Genomic DNA, 20,098 nt, shown 5'->3' on the forward strand with positions numbered 1-20,098 from the left:
CTATATAAATAATTAAAAAAATAAAAACCGCCTAGGCGCCGCCTAGTCACCCGCCTAGGCGCCTAGGCGCTCCTCCCCAGCCCACCGCCCGACTAGCGCCTAGCGATTTTTCGAACCTTGATAACAGTACTTGCATGAGATCTTAACTTTGTATTTTTCCTCTACAAGTAAATATTACTATAACTAGAAAAGACAATATTTATGCTCGTTACAAAGTGGAAGAGTTCCCTGAAAGCAAATTGGTTGTGTTTTCTTCCCAGAGCCGTAGTTTTTCGTAGCATTCAATTATTGTAAGGTATAAAAAAATTGTGTTGAAGACGCTCAAGTGTTCTTATAAAAGAAATGCTTGAAATATCAATAAAACCTAACAATATATGAAGACACTCGGCTTTATCGGCCTCAAACTTGAATTAACTCACTTAGATACTATCACACATTATAGTCCTTCACCCAGGACAACAGAAATTTTACAATAATCTACATTATGATTATCGTGTTATTTGGCAATCTTATGTTTCTAACAAAATACATTAAAAAGAAAATGAAGAAGGAGGAGGTCTTAACATAACTGGGGAAGAAAAAAAACAGAAAATAATTATGAAATTGAATTTCGACCACAGTGGGAGTCGAACCCACGACCTTTTGATCCGAAGTCAAACGCGCTAATCCACTGCGCTATGCGGTCTTTTTGGGATACTATTGCTGCTTCTTTTATTTCTCCTCGGTCCGTGTCATCATTCACGATTAGTCGATTACCACGCTGAAGTACGAGGACATGGTTTAAGATTTTTGACCTTTTTTTGGCTCTTAATTAGGCTTCCATATGTCCTTCACGTAATAGCTTGTCGTCTTGGAACACTGTGTTTTGACACACTTGGTAAGAAAACTCTACATGCCTACATGTACTAAAATATCTTCAAAATTTCTAATTTTTACAAATATCAATATTAATTTTCAAATTTGTTCGATATGCCATACAGTATATAGACATACAGTCTATATAGACATACAGTATATGTTTTTTGGGGATTTGACGTGGGCAGAAAAAACTTCTGCTGCAATGCAAATATGCAATTGCAGTATCTCATGTAGTCATGTGTCAACTTATAATTTTTTATTATACAACGAATCTGTATGTGTGTTTTTCTGGATTTCCGACTGTGTGCTAATGTCATCGAACCTAGGACCTGCGATACTCGCAAGGTAAAGCAAAGCCACTAGATTGCAAATGAACCAGCTCTGTATGTGTGTTTTTACTTTAGTGGAATCTTGGAATGGGCTGTCCAATTCATTTGGGCCATAAAGGCATGTTGTTGGATTATTATTTCCTTTTGTTCGGCCCGTTGAAGTGGACAAGTGCTTTTCTAATTTTGTTTGCTTACAGGAATGACTATATGTCACTCGAATGAATTTATAAATGAATCACAATAGTTCAAGGGCCTTTAGCACTTGGAATTTCATCAGGTTATAAGTTAGGTTATTTGATGCAGTTGTTTTTGACTTCTGATGTACGTGCCTCTATAAATTTATCAATTTTATTGACTGATATTAAATGATTAACGAAAAAAAAAAAAGTTATTAAGTGAAATTACAAGTGAATAATGATCACACTCTTTAGATGCCACAGGCCCACAGCAGAAAGAGCCATTAGTTGAGCAAGTTAAGCTATTCTTCCGAGAGACTTGTACAGCTTGATATACACTCAAAGTACAGATAGAAATCAGATCTGTGGAATCTACATCCATGGCGCTCATATTGGTACATATCTAATCTTACATGAAACCTTCTGATTTTGATTAGTTTTAAACGTGTATCATTAACTATTATTGGTATGATGCATACGCATACGTATGTTATTGGACTATCTGAATTAGCTAGTCTTGTCATTAACTACTGGGGAGCTCTAAAATTCAACGTCGAGTAGACTAGGCCCACGTGTCCGGGACACCAAGTTTCCGACCCAATTAGACGCTATGATGCATATACATGTCCACCGGTCGATCAAGGTCAGATTACTTGATCACTCCAATATTCAATGCCATTAATGGAAGGGAACGGGTAGGCACCGGCCTTAGGGTTTCACCTTCTTATCATGAAAGTGATGAAATTAACCTTGGTCGAGGATTCTAGTGACTTAGTCACCAACCTTAAGTCAAGAAATCGATAACTTGGGAACAATGTTAAGGTGATTCAAGTCTGGTAATATTATATATCAGGCAATTCTCGAATTCTTCTGTTGATCAAATACGTACAGGATATATGTTGTTACTGCGTATTTAATTAAGCTACAAAAAAGATCATAATTAAACATGCAAAGGCAGTTCAAGGATGAGGAATATGAGTTAGGCTTAGACTATATTCAAAGTGATATCCTCTAATAATTTAACAAACAAAAAAAAAATGGTGCAATTGTAATTTTCTAGTAATTAAGAGCTAGAAATATCATTGTTAATGATGACCCCCATATGTAAAATGAATTTAATGTAAGAAATAAAATTATTGGTGGGCACAGATCGATAGCAATGAGAGACAGAAAGTCTTGTTATTTTGAATTGGGTATAACAACATATATAGCGCGCAGCACCTCAAGTACTTCAATCACATCCCCATCAATATTACGACAAAGTATCATGAAGGCTGAAAGGGGAAACACTTCCACAAGATCTTAAGAAAACGAAACTAATCGAGTTTCTGATCACTCAAACTCTCAAAGCTAGCTAGCCATGTTTATTTTCCAGCATCCACGTAGAGTGATTGAAGCATTGCCATGTATAATGTGGGCATGCCTAAGACTTCTCTGGGGACAAGCTAAGCGATTTCAACCTCACAGAATCACAGCGATCTCACGAATTTTGACAATGACGTCGTTGGCATATCTGATCTGTTGATATTATATGGTGTCCCTTCATAGACTTTGGATCGAGTTATAATTCATGAAGAAATGCTAAGAGAATAGATTCCACATCGAAAATATAAACTTTGCATAACAATATAAAAGATATTATATATTAATTTCATCCTAGTGTTCTTAGGGGAGCAGAGGTGAAATTAATCATTATGGTGACCAAATATGGCATCAAATGGAAACCTTTCCCTGAGATTCTTCTGTATATGTATCCAAATGACCTTAGTTTAACACTGATCGACAAAGTGACTGAACACTGACGGTGTACTCTAGCTAACAGCAGCAAATCTATCAACTAGACATATAAGCAGCACTTTACAAATTCAACAAAATATAATGTATAATGCTCATAATTAACTAGTATGAGTGCACTAGTTAGCTTGTAAAGAAAAAAAAAGTATACAAGCCATTTGGTCAAGATATTATATAATCCGAACCATCTATTTTTTAGATAAATTCTCAAGATCATCCTACGAAAAATTGAGTAATTTCAAATTTCTTTAGCCATTTGGTCAAGATATTATATAATCCGAACCATCTATTTTTTAGATCTATTCTCAAGATCATCATGTGAAAAATTGAGTAAATTCAAATTTCTTTAATTATTTGGTCAAGATATTATATAATCCGAACCATCTATTTTTTAGATCTATTCTCAAGATCAAAAAAATTGAGTAAATTCAAGTTTCTTTTGCGAGTTGGTCAAGATATTATATATCACATACACTATATTCAATACATTTGTTTCATTTTGTGACAAAGTGTGCTTTTTCGAAAGGGAATTGAATGAGCCCGACTATGTGCAATATTAAGTCTACAAAATAGATGAGGTTAATCAAAAACTTCGTAGACTTAATTACGCGTGTGAAGACGGACGTTGAATTAAATTTCCAGATTAACTATGGCATCAACTTAATAATTAAGCAGCCGTCTAAACAAGACCAACTGTGGCTATATACTTAAGCAGATACGTAGGTCATCAAAATTCAACAGCCAAATACATGCATGTGATAGCCTTAATTTACTTATACGAAGACCCAAAATGGTCCTCAGTTGCATTCTCAAAAAAAAAAATGGTCCTCAGTTGATTTAAAATCAGACAGTAGCCGAAATCTTAGGGTTTGAGTTCATATATGTATGGAAAATTGGGACGTACTAATCAAAGTGAGGCAAAATATTCCAAAAAAGACTCCAAGTCGATTGGTCAAAATTTTGGCACGAAGACTGAGAAATCATGAATATCATGATGCTCTAGTTAATAACGGCGTGTTTGATCTACCACAGCACGCAGTAAAGAGAGATATAGGTTGGGGATGATAACGATGGCTCTCTATTTATATGCCTTTATATCCACACACGTCTAAATCCAACCACCTTAAACATGCAAGCATGGACTTTCAAATATGCATGCCATGGATTACATGTGAAACCCTAACTAGCAATCATTCGAGCTCTTTTGAAATTTACGTAAGTTTGTTTTCGCTTCACATGTACGTGAAAACTCTACCGTTTGTGGTGGTGTTTTCCTTGAGAGAAATGAAAGCTGGCTTCCAAGTTTCATCTAAAATTTGAAAAAAAAAAAAAACTAAATGGATCAAGTAATAAAGTATTGAAAATTTCATCATGTGGGCAAAAAATTAAGTTTTTTTTTTCTGAATGGAATTGTTATTTCTTCGTCAACTTATACAAACATTAGAATCTAGTCTCTTGATTTCTTTCTTTTTATTTAATTAGTTGTATATTCAATTTACTTTTGAACATCAATTTAAAAGGCCTAAGTAATTAAATAACCTCTTGTTTCGTCATACAATTCATACCTAAAATGCATTTCACGAGGGAGCTGCAACAAATTAAAGTTTGAGTACTAAGAACAATTGAGAGTAAGTTTATTAAGTATTGTAGGACAACTTAACTTTAAACAAACTTGCACAAGAATCATCACTTTTCCTGAACTGATATGATAACAACAATGCAATAGGTTGTAGCTCCGAGTGTTCAATCTAATGCCTATTAAAATTTTCTGTCTCTTATCTTTCTGTTCAAGAAAAACAGGCAACATATACGCGTCCTGTTATCCTTAATTAATCAGTAATAGTATATCCCCACTCCCCTAACTGATCGATTATCCCATGCAAGCTTAATAGCTTATACAAACGCGTTCTCTGGAAAACACCATATGCTTTAATCCAAATCTAATTTGCTGCTTTCCGGATGGTCTAGAATCTGTACATTTTGGAAATGAGACAACGATATAAATTGAATTATTTCTGCTCTAAAAAATCACATGGAAATAATGGGAAAAAAAATATTACTTAAGCACAAATAACACGGTGAGTGATCTAATGATCCAACCTTATTAGGCAGGCTAGGCAGTGGTCTCTGAACCCTAAAACGACACTATTGGAGATTTGGAGACAAAGACTCAACTCAACCCTATGTATATATATAGTAATTGATCAGAGAACAGAGAATAATTGATGTATTATAATTACGAATATTGGCACATATATGCCAATGCAATTGCTGCCATAATGTAGATTATTTTTATTCCAGACCATGATAATATTGAAAATCAAAGCAACAACTTGATGCATAAATCCATCACATGCATGTTCAAAAAGTTCGTAGAAGAAGGTTCTTTTTATGGTTTGGAAATTATGGAGCAGGACTGGACTATGTATGAAAAAAGTGCATTATATTCCATATATGGGAAGGCGATAGTTTAAAACAACATTCAATCTTGAGCCATCATTATTTGCAAAAAAAAATTTTGAGCCATCATTGCTTTGTGGAAATCTATGATGATTCAATTATCGACTTGGGTAATCCTTGTAATAAACAAGTAGTATATACATTCAGGATTGGACGTGGTCTAAAAAGCGATGCCACTAGAATACCAATGTCAATGTGAAGAGGTACTTTGGCATATGTAGGAATATTTTACTACCATAATTTAATTTCGATTTTGTCAAAACGGAATTAACTATGGTTTTATAAGCTGGAAACTAAGTTGAGAGTAGAAGACTTTTTAACTAGTGATTATGAAGCGTAATCTCACTATTCATCATATAAAGCGTATCATTTTAGGAGGCAAAACATTGCACATATGTGGAAACTTGAAAGACGAAAACGAATTGTTACAAGATTTTCCAGGCATTCGAGAAGGAGTATTTGTGCATATACACCTAACTTTAGTTTGAACATAACAAGATAGACACATTTGAATAGTTGTCACATATAACTAAATAGTGTCGGCCGCTCGGGCACAAAATTTAATCGTTCAAATCAACGGCACCGAAAATAAATAAATTAGTCCTCACAGGTATACAATATGAAACTAAATCTTACTGAGAAATTCAAAATTTGAAACAACTAACATGTACTATAGATGTCACATATTTAAATCTCACTGACATGGAGTGATAGGTGGCTGGGGGTGCTAATAAAATAAAATTAAAAATTAAAAACTTGGCTGTTTTTTTTATATAATTTTTTTTTATGACATTTGCAAAACAAAAACTGAAAATTGAAACACAAACCAAGACATTTAAAGCTAAGACCATCTCCAACGGAGTGGTCATTTGCCAGGTGGACAATAGAACGGTAATAAATGACTGATAACATCCTTTCCAACCCACAAGTCAAATCCACATGGATAACAATTCTGAAATTTTCTGTCAAATTTGACAGACCAAACTCAACCGGTCTTTTCTTTTTTTATCATTATTTCTCTTTTTGTTTCTACCGCCCCCCCCCCCCCCCCCCAAAACAGAGGTTCTCTCTTTATTTTTCTGGTGCTGCATCTTCTCAGGCAATCGATGGTGATCGATCTCCATCAATTGAACTGGAATATTAATGCCCCAGCAAATGGAATGATTTATCATATCTTCAAACCCAGAACTCAAGTCTACAAAAACTGAGCTAAAAACCTCCCACCCAATTGAGATCAAGCACAATGAACTAAACCCAAGTCTCAATTCCCACAAAACGAAATCCCTCATATATGTGGAATAGTCATAGCATGTGTTGATTTGGCTTTTGCCTCTAGATGAACAGAATAGATGACTATGAGTCTACGATGAGTGAAGAACTTGAAGATCTCCAATTCCAACTCCAGCCCCCAAATCTGAATTACTGAACAATAAATAAGCAGGCAGTCCATAAAGTTTAAAGATTTCGCAACAGATCCACAATTCCAACAACACCCTCTTCCTAATTTCTTGGTTTTCCAAGAACAACAAGAAAAACAGAGAAGAACAAGATTGAAGACAACTGAACCACGAACAAGAAGAGAGAAAAGAAGAGAAGTAGAAAGAGAAGAGCTGTTTTTATTTTATTTTTTTTATTATAAAATATTCTGAAAAATATTAAAATAATTTTTAAATTTAACATATCCACTGGAGTGGAAATTTGTCAAAAATAACAATTCACACATCAGCCTTCAAATTTGAATTTGACCCAAGCATTTTGCATACTCCATTGGAGATGCTCTAACTCTAATCTCGTATTCACTTATTCAAATCTGGAGCTAAACGAAATTCATACTAAACACGTCGATGCCACCACCCCAAAACAGGCCACAACTACCCTCGAACAATGGCGGCGCTCAACACAACCACCTAGAACCAACAGTCCACCAACACCTAACAAAGCTTAATTAATGATACAAACCGTTGTAGTTATAAAAACTATCTTGATCGTACTGAAATCTAGATTTGGTCACCTAAGACAATTTGTTCTAAAGTGGGGATTTGAGAAGGTCGAATAACCTCAATACTACACAGCATAAAACCTTAATAGTTGACTATAGAGACCCAATTTTTTTTTCTTTTGAAGGGATTTGGAACCCAACTTAACTGGAATGCTTAGTCCCACGGCCGAATATTATTAATAATAGAAGGATGTGTACAATAAGGGGACATATAACTGGTACTAGTGTAAGAATCCTCATAGAGTACATCCTGAATAATAACATGCTTCTTCTTCATCCAATACTCATCTAAATAAGAAAAACTAGCAAGATATGTCAATCTACGTATCACACTATTTGCTTCACGATTAATAGACTGTACCATTGATGAATAAATTTGTAATAATATTAGTGTCTATGGGACTACTCTTTTCTTAATAATATTAGTATCGATATGTATTTCTAAATTTCATTTCACCAGTAAAAGCGGTGCTTTAAAAATGGAAATGAAATGAAATTAAAAATAAAAGAGAAGCTGAAATTTAGGAATGATACGTGCGTATCAAGTACATATCGATCATACACTTTGATTGAATGTTTTAGTCTTAACATACATTTCTAATTAATTTGTATTTTTCTTCTTGGGTTCCTTTCGCTTAGTTCAGGTGAAGACGTCATGGCTTATTTGTTCCTCACTTGAACTTATTATCAAACACTTTCATAAGCATCTAAAAATGATACATACGCTTACGTACCTATCTTATTAGTGCTTGCAATTAAAAAATGAAGCCAGAAATATTGGAATATTAGTCATGAGATTCGAAGTAAATTTCCAACATAAATGAGGTCAGCCAATTGAAAACAATAGCCTCTTATTATAAAAAGCATTAGCTTTTGTCCACTCATTTTTTACTGCAGGTAAAACAACAAATACTTTTGCTCATTGTATGAAATTGTCGTATGACAATATGAATGAAACGCGTCAGTCAATTACATGGCTTCGTTTTATATGACTCCCCAAGTCCTGCGAGTTTTAAAGTCAAACTCCGCCACGTTGGTCTTTCACAAGCTACGTCGTCGTTCCTCCATCTCACTCTATATATACCACCCCTCCACCCACATCCAGTTCCAGCATTCCAACTACATCCCAAATCCCACTACTCCCAAAATCCTAAACGCAAAACACAAACAAACATCATCTCAGACCTGAGACACTGAGAACTGAATCACATAGAGTATCACTTTGAGCTTGAAAATGCCTACAAAAGGAATGAGAAGCCTCTTCTTTCACCCAAAAGCGCCATCTTTTTCATTTTCATCTCACTCTTCCCCATCAAGAAGCTCAATTTCATTCCCAACCCCACAGCGCAGCAGGAGCGCTGGTTCTAACATTTCGGAGACGATGGTGGACGAGATGTTGGAAAACGCAGCCGTTATGATCATGAAATGGAACCCTGAATCCTCTGCATTCGGGAGACACACCTCCTTATTCTACGAGAGCAAAAAGGAAGCTCAACAATACATCAAGTGCGTGAACGATCTCCAGAGAGTCATGCAATTCTTGGTCTCAGACGATCCCACCTCCGAAAAATTGGTTCACGCCCAGAGCCTCATGCAGATTGCCATGAAGCGGTTACAGAAGGAATTTTACCAGATTCTTTCTATGAACCGAGCTCACTTGGACCCCGAATCAGTTTCGTCCCGGTCCAGGTCTTCCCGCACCGCTTCCAGCACATCAGATGACGACATCGATGACGGAGAAGACAAGGATTTTGCAGGAGATACCATCTCCAATGTGGAACAGGCTTCTACCATGGCCATGACTGACCTCAAATCCATAGCGGAATGCATGATCTCCTCCGGTTACGCAAAGGAGTGCGTTCACATCTACAATATGATAAGGAAATCAATCATAGACGAAGCTATGTATAAGCTCGGAGTGGAGAGAATTTCCTCTTCTCAGATCAATAAGATGGATAGGGAAATTCTCGAGCTCAAAATCCAGAATTGGCTTAATGCGGTGAAGGTGTCTATGACAACACTCTTTTACGGGGAGCGAATCCTCTGCGATCACGTTTTTGACGTCTCAAAATCCATCAGAGAGTCTTGCTTCGCTCACATAGCCAGAGAAGCCGCCACTCTTCTCTTCGGTCTTCCTCAAGTACTCGTCTCGAAGAGCAAGAAGAACTATCCAGAAGAAATCATCTTCCGTCTTCTCGACATGTACACCGCAATTTCCGAATACTGGCCGGAGATAGAATCTATCTTCGGTTTTGAGTCAACCGCCACAGCTCGGTCTGAAGCGCTCAACTCGCTCATCCGACTCAGTGAGTCAGTTCGCTCAATGCTTTCCGAATTTGAGACTTCTATTCAGAAAGACTCGTCAAAATCCCCGGTCACCGGTGGCGGAGTCCATCCTCTGACTCTCCGCGTGATGAGTCACCTCTCTCTCCTCACCGATTACAGCAACGTGCTGGCCGACATTTTCATTGATTGGACACCTCCGGCGAAGCTGCCCCTGCCGGAGTCTGAAGACTCGTCGGTGTCGGCTATATCTCTCCGTATGGTTTGGCTCATCCTTGTCCTTGTCTGCAGGCTCGATGACAAAGCCAAACAGTACAAGGAAGTGTCCTTATCGTACCTCTTCCTCGCAAACAATCTCCAACACGTAATCTCAAAAGTCCGTACTTCAAATCTTCAGTACCTTCTCGGCGAGGAGTGGATTTCGAAGCACGAAGCGAAGGTGAGACAGTTTGCGGCGAACTACGAGCGGTTAACTTGGGGAGTTGTGCTCTCATCATTGCCTGAAAATTTGTCAGCGGAGATGTCTTCGCAGGAAGCGAGGTTGATTTTCCGCAACTTCAATTTCAATCTCGAGGAGACGTTTCAGAAACAGAAGTTAAATGTGGTAGCTGATGCGAAACTCCGAGACGAAATCAAGGCGTCGGTAACAAAGAAGCTTGTCTCGGTTTACAAGGAGTTTTACGATACACATAAGGTTTCGGTTGGTAGTGTGAGAAATGTGGCGATGTACGCCAGATTTACTCCGGAAGATGTTGCACATTACTTATCGGACTTGTATTAAGGGAATGACGGATCCTCGTGTTTTTTCGGCGAAGTTTTGTATCTAATCGCCGGTACAGATGTATAGAGAAAAATTGAAAATAGATCGATGAAAAAACTGTAGAGTGATTCATTATGATTGTTAATATTGTTCGAGGACTTACTCTGTTCTTAATGATTGTCAGCTTTTTTTTCTTTTTTTCTTTTTTTCTTTTTTTACGAGCACGTAGTCGAATTTCTCAACACTGAAGAGCCCAGCTTAACTTTGTAATGAGCTCGCTCAAACAATACTAGGTTGCCTAGCCTATCTGTGAATTAAGAAGTTTGAAACAGTGCATGGTCTTGATGTTGAACTGTTGAATTCATGAAGAGCATGTATATACTCCTTAAAGAACATGGTTATGTTCAATTATTTCGGACGATCTTTGGAGATAACTACCATGCTTTTTTTTTTTTTTTTTTTGGAGATAACTACCATAGTAATCAAGCCATAAAGCAGGCCACGGTCTAACAAAGCTTACACAAGCAAGCTGGTCAACAAACCAGAAACCTATATAAGCTAAAACTAAACTCATTAATAATCTAAGGGACGCTCGCTGAAAGCAAGCCTACACTAAGCAAGATAACCTCGCTTCCTAAGGCAAAATCAATCAACTAGCCTATTCTTGCCAGCACACAATTGTGGTACAAAAACAAACTAGAAACATCTTAGAGAAGCATATAGAGATTAAACCCTACTCAAGAACAAGACTTGCATCCAGAATGACTTCTGAGAAAGAACCCTAAAACAATGCCACTCCTTCCCCTTAGGGTCAGGATTAGCACCATCTTTTGCAGCTAACAACCTCGGCAACAGGTTGGTCTTCTTGCTATTTTTTGGAGTTTTCTTCTGCTCCTCATCCTTCTTGACTGTTTTATTCTTTCTCGCAGTACCATATGGCAGTTTGTTGAGACTGCCTACAGGGCGACCGCGTTTTCTCTTTGGTTGATCATTAGTGCTAGGAGTCGCCCCAATAAGCCCCATAGTTGCTGCATCCAATTTTTTCTTTCCCACAGCCAAACTAAGACAAAGCTTCTTTGGAGAGATAATTACCTCGTCATCATCACGAGGACGACGCAGCCCAGTAATCGGTGGCACCTCTTGTCTTGATTCCCCAATATCCCTGATATGTATTTGCCTTCGAACCCGATCCATTTGCACCACGGTTTGTGGCAAAAATGCTTCTGAAGTATATCGAGGGACTTGTGCCTTAAAGACTAAGGTTGGACCATGAGGCTGAACCCTAGTTGTCGCGGTGCTTGTTTCTGGCTCTCCACGTAGCACCGCCAAAGCAGAAGGCGGCTCCACCATACCAACAGATCCCTCATCTTCCTCCAGTAACTCAGGCCCAGAACATGGTAACCCGACGTGCATAACCAGCCCACATCTTCCACACCGTCCAAACATCTTATCGTACTTGAAGTGCACCATGAACTAAACGGCATCTTCAACCCAGAAGCGACGCTTGAGCAGCAGCGACCTTGTATAATCTATCTCGACCCAAATCCGCAACACCCTGGTCCGGAAAGCCACCCTATCATACTCCATGAACTCACCAAGCGTGCTTCCAATGAGACACATGATTCGCTCGGATCGAAAGGCAGGAGGAAACCCCATCAACGTCATCCAATACGATGACTTTTGCAGCGGGACTGACATCACCGGGCTCACACCATTATATTCCGCTAAAGCAATCGGGGCTCGATTGAATCCCCAAGGGCCTCCCTTCCAAACCCTAGTTCGATCCACCGGATCTGAAAAACAATATCAGAACACGATCATCCTCCCCAGCTTCTTCAACACACATCGTGCCATTTGATGTGCTCATATTATCCTATATTTCTATGCCTCTTAATCTTCATATTTTTGTTTAGTTCTCTTTATTTATGATTTATTTAAGTTAGTTTAGCGTTTTTGTAGGTTTGTTCCATAGAAAGAAGAAAAGAAGCCAAAATGAGCTAAGTAGGATCGAAAGGCAATGTGCAATCTGAGTCTGGGAATCTGTCTGTGCAGAACATCCAACTTCGCCGATTTACTGGGAAATAACCAGATCGAATCAGACAATGAGCCTTATATGCATGGAAAGCTACAGATGTCTACTTTCTGTAGAATTTTACGGATCTCGTTTTCGATACTTCTGGAGAAAGTTATGATTATTTGAGTAAAGATATGTCAGACAGAAAATATGCTCGGGAATTTACAACCATTCGTGGAGAACTCAAGTTCCGTGGCATAAGATCATCAATGCTAATGTTTCAAGGAAGTTAATTCAGATGAGTATTCAATGATGAACTTATTCCTACTTTTATTGAAGATATTTCAAGATTTTTCCATTCCAAATGAAGAAAGGAATCTAAACCCAAGTTTTACAAGGAAACATGAAGCCAAAGATGAGCAGAAATCTTCCCTATATAAGGGAGCACGAATTTACATGAGAGGAGAGTCTCGGAGCACAATGTAGACGCCTAAGGAGTGGAGACGACTTATCCATCTTCCCCATCTTTTCCCTTCCATTCTTTTTATGTTTTATTTAGTTATCTTTTACTAAACCTTTTTCTAGGGTTAAGATGATGCCCTATCATGATTGTTTATGTACTTTGATGTTATATTGATGGATTTATAGTTTATTTATGATGAATTCTTAGTCACTATTTGAATTGATGCTTTATGTTTAAGTTCTTTGATTGATCACCTTAGGGCTTTACATCTAGTAATTAGAAGATGAATTTGAGGCGTACCTGCAATATAATTCAAATTAGCTTCTTGTGATTAAGAGTTGTGAATTACATTATTGTCGTACCTGATGTAATGGTTTGCATGATTCTCTTGTTCTCTAGAACGTAATGAGTCCTATGTGTTAAATTTATGCCGTACCTGGATAAACTGCATGTTAGGGATATACGACCTCTGCCGTACCTGGAGAGAATCATACACTTAAGGAAAACTATGGTCTAAGTGCCGTACCTGGACTTAGATACGAGAATTGTCATTAAAAGAAATAAAAGAATCTGTTAATTGCATCGAAACATAAATAGGATTGTTAGTGGTTGATTTAGAAACCCTAGGTTTTATCATTATTTGTTTGCTTCTTTAATTCTCAAATTATTTGTTTATTAAAAAAACCCAAAAATCAATATCTTCTTTTGCTTGATTGTTTATGTGAATTTTGTGTTTGGATTAATTAGGTTAGGATTTAAATTAATTATCAATCCTCAGTTGGAACAACCTCGTATTTGCACACTATACTAACGACGATTCGTGCGCTTGCGAGTTTTAATTAAAATTTCACCATTGATCCTCCACGCTGACCTAAACATGCCCAGAAAAGAGCGGCGCGTATACTCCCTAGCAGTTAGGAGCTTTCCAAGCATAAACACTTCCGGTTGACGAAGTCCCTTGGACGGACGAAGATACACATGTCGTTTCCCTTCCGCAATGGCAAGGGAAGAGGCAAGCCTGGCTGCCATCGCATCAACATAGGCCATGCTGCGTTGAAAAGTTCTCACAGACGCAAAAAACCCTAACCCTAGAGGAGAGTAGAGTTTTGCGGCTTCTAGTATGTGGAGATAACTACCATGCTAACTCTTGACAGTCTACAAATAATTAATTACCAACATCGAGCGGAGCAAAATATGTGAAACCTTGTCTTGCATATGAAATTTGAAGAACCAAAGCAGGATTTGGGCAATCAATGATGCGTTTTATTGCAGAGCACGCGGGCTCTCCATGCACAACGGAGATGAAAGGTCACAAGGCCGCAAGGGTTGGCCAGAATGAAAACCTAAATATATCTACAAAAAATCAACCAAATCTGTAATCATACAAAATTGTGTAAACAAATGTAATTCGTTAAATAAAATTAAAACGAACATTCTACTAATCGAATGGTTAAATGTTTTTCAATTTGGCTAAATTTTAATTTGTAGAATAATAACTAAAAAATAAATTGTTTAAATTATTAAACTACATACTAAAAATTAAAAAAACCACACTAAAGATGTCCTCTCTCTGTATATATATTTTGTCTTGTGTGTATGTAAAAAAAAAAAAAGATTGGTTATGCCAATGACAAATATGAAATTTACTATATACTAATTCTCAACGCACTGTTCATCGGCTTATGAACAGTGCCGGCTGGAGCCGAGCCGGTAATGAACGAAAACTCCATTTTACCCCTGCGTGCTGTTTCTTGCTTCGACACCTGGGGTGTTGTTCAGTGCGTGTTGTTTCTTCCTCCGACACCTGGGTTGCTTCTCAGTGCTATCGTGTCTTTGCTACTTCACTCCACAGAGAGGGAGATAGTGAAGGAAGTGGTGCTGAGAATTGCGCATCCGCTTCTGACGACTTTTGGCAATATCAGCTGCAATCGATTTGCGGGTAATTTTAGTTATGATGTTGACGCTGCCTCTCTATCAATTCTGCATGTCATGATTGAGTGTCTGTTTTTCTTCGATTTAGGGTTTCTTTGTTGGGTTTTCTTTGGATTCACAGTTCGTCAAATTCGGTTCGGGTTGAAAGATTGGGTTTTGGTGATGAGTTAAATTTCTGGGTTTCATGTAATCTGTTTTCTCAAGCGCGCTGATAGACACGATCTTTTCTTTCTCTCTTTTCGTTTTGGTTGAGCTTTGTGTTTCTGTTGTTGATAGAGTGAAAGAGAGGGAGAGGATTGCAGAGAATAGGCTCTGCATGTTCTCTATGGGTGTGTTTTTGTGTTCTCTGATAAGAGAAGTAATCAAGAAAAACGGAGAATGAAAGAATTTGTGGTTTTTTTGAAAGAATTCTGATTTGGGGTTTTGGTTAAGGACTATTGGATTAGATGGTAGTTTACTTGATTTCATGAATTTGCTTTGTGATCTTGAAATGTTCTCTTCTGTATCTGAACATTGCTTTTGTTTTAGTCATCCGGATTGAAAAGTGGTTCTGGCACTGTCTAACAGCTAATTCATCTGGAACATCTGTAGATTTTGAAGCTTCACAGCATATTTGAGGACAGCGAAAGAGAGAAAAGAAGGAGAAGAGAGAGGGGAAAATCTTGATTAAAACTAATCAAGCCAACCAATAAAATTGTAACATTCCTGCTATAGGTAGTTCATTCTCAATTGCTTCTTTTTCTTCTACACAAATAGATTCACCAGTTATATTTACTTAACAAAACAAAATGATCTCTTATTAATTGTTTGCTTTTCTACATTTGTTTCTAGGATTATATCCAGTGCTTTCCGTGTTGAATAACCGCAGTTTCTCCCTAGAAGATTACATTTGTCATCAAAACTTGGTGAGCTTTTCATTTGGTGCAACGAATAGCAACACAGTTTAACCTAATTTCCTTGAATTCAGTATGTCCTTTTTTTAGTTTCATTTCATAGATATATCCGAACTTTATCATACTCAATTTGATAAACTACCATATAACTCATATTGTACATAAATGTCTAATAGCACAGGCAACCAGTTCATACAGCTAATCATTAGTCCACTTTCTCTTCTGTCTTAATCTGGTGTTTGAGCAATTCATAACTGATTCTCTGTTTTGTTGTCTTATCTTTCAACTGATATTAGTTTCAACTTTGATCACTACTGATAGAGATTCTAACGTTTTATAACTACTGATAAAATTGATAATATTAGCAGTTGAACATGCTATTATCATGTTGATACCTTTGATGCTCTTTTTAATAAAAATGCGAATAGATCTTAAACATGCTCCTACTTTTGCAGGTAACTAAAGACTCACACTTGGTCAGGATAAAACTAAATGTTCAATCCTTCGAATCATTACTTTCACCAATAGTACTATCTCCTACAATCGAAAACCTATGCATCCAAGCTAGCCAGCAAAATTTAGTTAGGGCTATAAATGAGTTCCAACAAAGTTTAGCTGACTGGTTTGAATGGATCGGTTCTCGACAGTGGCACATAGTAAGAATCAGTTACGCCAGAATATCAAGTAAAACCAACTGTCCACAGCTTAAGGTAAAATATTCTTGATCTCCTGATGTGACTTTCCTATATATGCTGAACTATTTATCTGATTGTGACTTTCAAGGACCACTATCAGCTTTGATGAAGCTGCACTTGCACAAATTCCTCAAGCAACCATCACAAGTTGGCACAATCCAGCAAATTAATCTAGCAGCTGCATTCACAACAACTTTTTAGCTGCTACATTCATTTGCTAAAGCCACTGCAATATTAATATTGGTTAGTCTAATTCCCTTTGAAGAACCGTAATATGTTCCTTTACCTTTTTCTCTTGATAAGAACACACTGCATTTTGTGACCAACATATTGATATTGCTGACTTTCCTTCTCTCTCAGATCTGCCTGAAGTAGCAAGAAATTTATACCTTCCGATACTATTATATTCAGGTATGTCTTCAATGCAAATATTATTCTCTTTACCTATAGTTCTAACTTTCCAGCTTCATCCTAAAATTAATTTGTTGTTCACTCTAAAGTTCTAGCTTAGCAAGATTATAGAAACTCTTAATCGATCCTTATATACACCATAAGCCTCTCGACTGTGAAATCACCTTAGATTTTCACTTTTAACTAATACTGTAAATTTAATTTATGCATAATATCAACTTTTAATTAGTTATCATGCACAATATTTTCAGTTCTCCACAAATCCTCTTTAGTTACTGCAAGGTAGCACAGAGATATCATCAATTTCAGCGATCAAAAAGATAAACTTTCCTCAAACTTTGCAATTAGCAAGGTAAATGCTATATATTCGTTCTTCCACTTTTTATTCAATTATAGCTTTCATTCAGTTTTTGTTAAAAAAGAAATTTTCAGATTGCAACTCTTTTTTTTTCATTTCAATTGTTTTCTGTAGAGTAGTACTTGCATCATTTTTCTGGGTTCAGTAAACTAGAGTTTTCAGCACAATATTATCCCATTGATATTACCATGAATCAAACAGCACAAACATACGTATGCGATAAACAGTAAATTTAACTCCAACACGAGCATTATATAAGAGCATCTCCAACCATTTAGTCAAAAGCCAAAGCCATATGCAAAATTTGACTCCACTAGTGTCATCACTATTCATTCAATTTTTGCATCTCCAACCATCTGTAGTCAAAAGCCAAAGTCATTTTTTGAACCATCAGATTAGATATTCAGTAAATATATATTTACTTTTTTATTTTTAGAACCAATTAATCTCGGCCATTCATTTTAAATCTAATTAATCATAGCTGAATCTCGACCGTTGGTTTTCTGACCGTTGGAAGCCCCAACGGCTTCTGTCACTGGAGGGGCCCAGTGTCGGCTTCTTTTGCTGCGCGTGTAAGACGCGTTAAAGGCTGGGGGCCATTTTTTTGTCCTTTTCCGCGTTTATGGGATTTACTCTCCCTCTGCGCGTTGCCTTTCTCTTTCTCTCAGCACCATGTGCAGCTGGGGCCCAGCCTCTTCCGTCTGAAGCCAAAATGGCTTTCGTTCCAGCGAGTTTCGTCAAAATGACTCCACTTTTGACTAATAAGTCAAAATGGCTAAGGTAAGTGAATGGTTGGAGATGCCTTCTTGAAAAGCCAAAGCCATTTTGGCTTTTGACTACAACCGTTGGAGATGCCCTAACATAATCATATCTTATATAGCCAACATTGCCTTCCTTACTTATCAAAAAAAAACATTGCCTTCCTTACTTTAGCTTGAACATTTATCAAAGTTTAGTTCTTCACAGTCACACAAATTATCATTCCTTTGTGCATAGATGGAAAACTATTTTCAATATTTTCTGCCCAAAATGTTAGTATTCAATTTGCTTTACATAATAACTAAAAATTGAATTAAATTCATTTCACACTTTTTTTTTTCTTGCTCCAGATCTGTGAAACACATTGACAAAGCTAGCCATAATATTTCAGTCACAATCAAGTTATAAAACAGGTGTAGCCAATGAAATACATCTACTCCACTGCTTATATCAGTTCTTTGCCCTGATATACACTTCTTTACCTTCGTTTACTCACTGTTAAACCTGACTGCCTATGGTAGCACTAAGGTACCCTTTTATTCGTTTCTGCATGTTTATTCCAACCTTTGGTAGTTGATCAAGGATATGAACTATGTTATTTGGTGTGAGCTTCAAAAATTTGTCGCTCTCTTTTTTCCATTTTAAAATCCATCTTTTATTTTTTTGGTAGCATTTTTGAACACAATTTGTACTAAGCTTTCATTCGATCAACCAAACACATTAAGCAATAGGTTCTAAGACATTAAACGCAAGTATGACAAGCTACTAACTAGCTGATCACATATTTATACAATCCAAGACATTCTCTTCACTTCTCCAATCTTTGACCACATATATTCTTCGTATTTCAAAACCAAATCAACTACAGCAATGAATTTGCAATCATACTTCTGAATTTCTTCTTCAATTTGCTACCTTACTGTACTTTTAATTTAAAAGTCTACAATAGACAGTTAATTGAGAATGGTTGAAAACTTCACAAATTTTGTCATCTGCATTTTGCTACAGGAATATCATATGCAAAGAGTAATTTGCTCTGGATAATGTTTGTATGAAGTAATTTGCTCAATATCCTTAGAGTCATTTACATGTGCAGTAATCCGAGGTACTAGCCTTGCACAAAGTCAAAGAACATCCAGTATGATCATCTTCTGTTTGCAGTTGGACTTTGTCACCAACTCATTGATATTACATAATCAGTTATAGGCCCAGTGACACATTGTAACCCTCCACTTGAATTCATTTATTGTAATGGAAAAATTGTGCCTGACCTCAAATGGAAGTTGGTAAGGTGTACTTGAGCTCAAAACGTATGTAAAGACAGTTACACCGGAATGAGATGGAGATTCAATTAGAACATTACTTCATACAAACATTGTGCTATATAATGTTATCAAATCAACAATATTCTTATGTATAGATACAATTACTCTTCCAATAAATCCCGCAGCAAAGCGCGGGCCACTTTTCTAGTTGTTAAACTAAAGCTTCCGCTGAATTTTTTGGATTAACATTGTTGAAGCGCGCGTCAGGATCATGCAAGGCTTTTTAGAAAAATTGTTCCGTATTGTCCAAAAAAAAAAAAACAATCTAGGTTTGCTATTTGCCGAGCAATTTCAATCCCACTTGTAACGAGACTCGTGACCTAACATTCTTTTCAGTTCCCTTTCATATCAGCTCAGCTTTTTCGTGGAGATGATGGCTATGAAGGCCCAGTGAGAGACTCATATATTGGCCACGAAAAGAACCTCCTTGGAATATTATTCTATTCTTACATCAAATATTGGCCACGAAAAGAACCTCCTTGGAATATTATTCTATTCTTACATCAAATATTGGCCACGAAAAGAACCTCCTTGGAATATTATTCCGTCAATAAATATTGGTGAGCCCTAAAATTCAACGTTTGGAAGA

General features: G+C 37.0%; 1 protein-coding gene, 1 long non-coding RNA gene and 1 other non-coding gene across 11 annotated transcripts; 2 read left to right on the forward strand and 1 right to left on the reverse strand.

Moving 5' to 3' along the window:
- Positions 1-611: 611 nt before the first annotated feature.
- Positions 612-685, reverse strand: TRNAR-UCG (transfer RNA arginine (anticodon UCG)). Its single transcript has one exon. It is a non-coding gene; the product is annotated as a tRNA-Arg (tRNA).
- An 8,028-nt stretch (positions 686-8,713) lies between these two features.
- Positions 8,714-10,821, forward strand: LOC133721522 (exocyst complex component EXO70H1-like). Its single transcript, XM_062148163.1, has one exon. It carries the CDS (start codon positions 8,851-8,853, stop codon positions 10,678-10,680), a length of 1,830 nt encoding a protein of 609 aa, XP_062004147.1. The 5' UTR covers positions 8,714-8,850; the 3' UTR covers positions 10,681-10,821.
- A 4,069-nt stretch (positions 10,822-14,890) lies between these two features.
- LOC133723747 (uncharacterized) lies at positions 14,891-19,599 on the forward strand. 9 transcript variants are annotated; one of them, XR_009853239.1, is made up of 8 exons: positions 14,891-15,075; positions 15,636-15,782; positions 15,900-15,973; positions 16,417-16,671; positions 16,745-16,899; positions 17,017-17,067; positions 17,319-17,419; positions 19,193-19,599. It is a non-coding gene; the product is annotated as an uncharacterized LOC133723747 (long non-coding RNA). The 9 variants fall into 9 exon arrangements; XR_009853236.1 differs by lacking the exon at positions 17,319-17,419 and adding an exon at positions 18,535-18,712 and having other exon boundaries at positions 15,660-15,782; XR_009853242.1 differs by lacking the exon at positions 17,319-17,419 and adding an exon at positions 18,535-18,712 and having other exon boundaries at positions 15,660-15,782; positions 19,281-19,599.
- The last annotated feature ends 499 nt before the right edge of the window (positions 19,600-20,098 follow it).

Source organism: Rosa rugosa, chromosome 7, assembly GCF_958449725.1.
Source record: "Rosa rugosa chromosome 7, drRosRugo1.1, whole genome shotgun sequence".
Taxonomy (NCBI): Eukaryota; Viridiplantae; Streptophyta; class Magnoliopsida; order Rosales; family Rosaceae; genus Rosa; species Rosa rugosa.

Coding starts and splice junctions, on each gene's coding strand:
- LOC133721522 (XM_062148163.1), top strand. CDS start 8,851: ATGCCTACAAAAGGAATGAGAAGCCTCTTCTTTCACCCAAAAGCGCCA.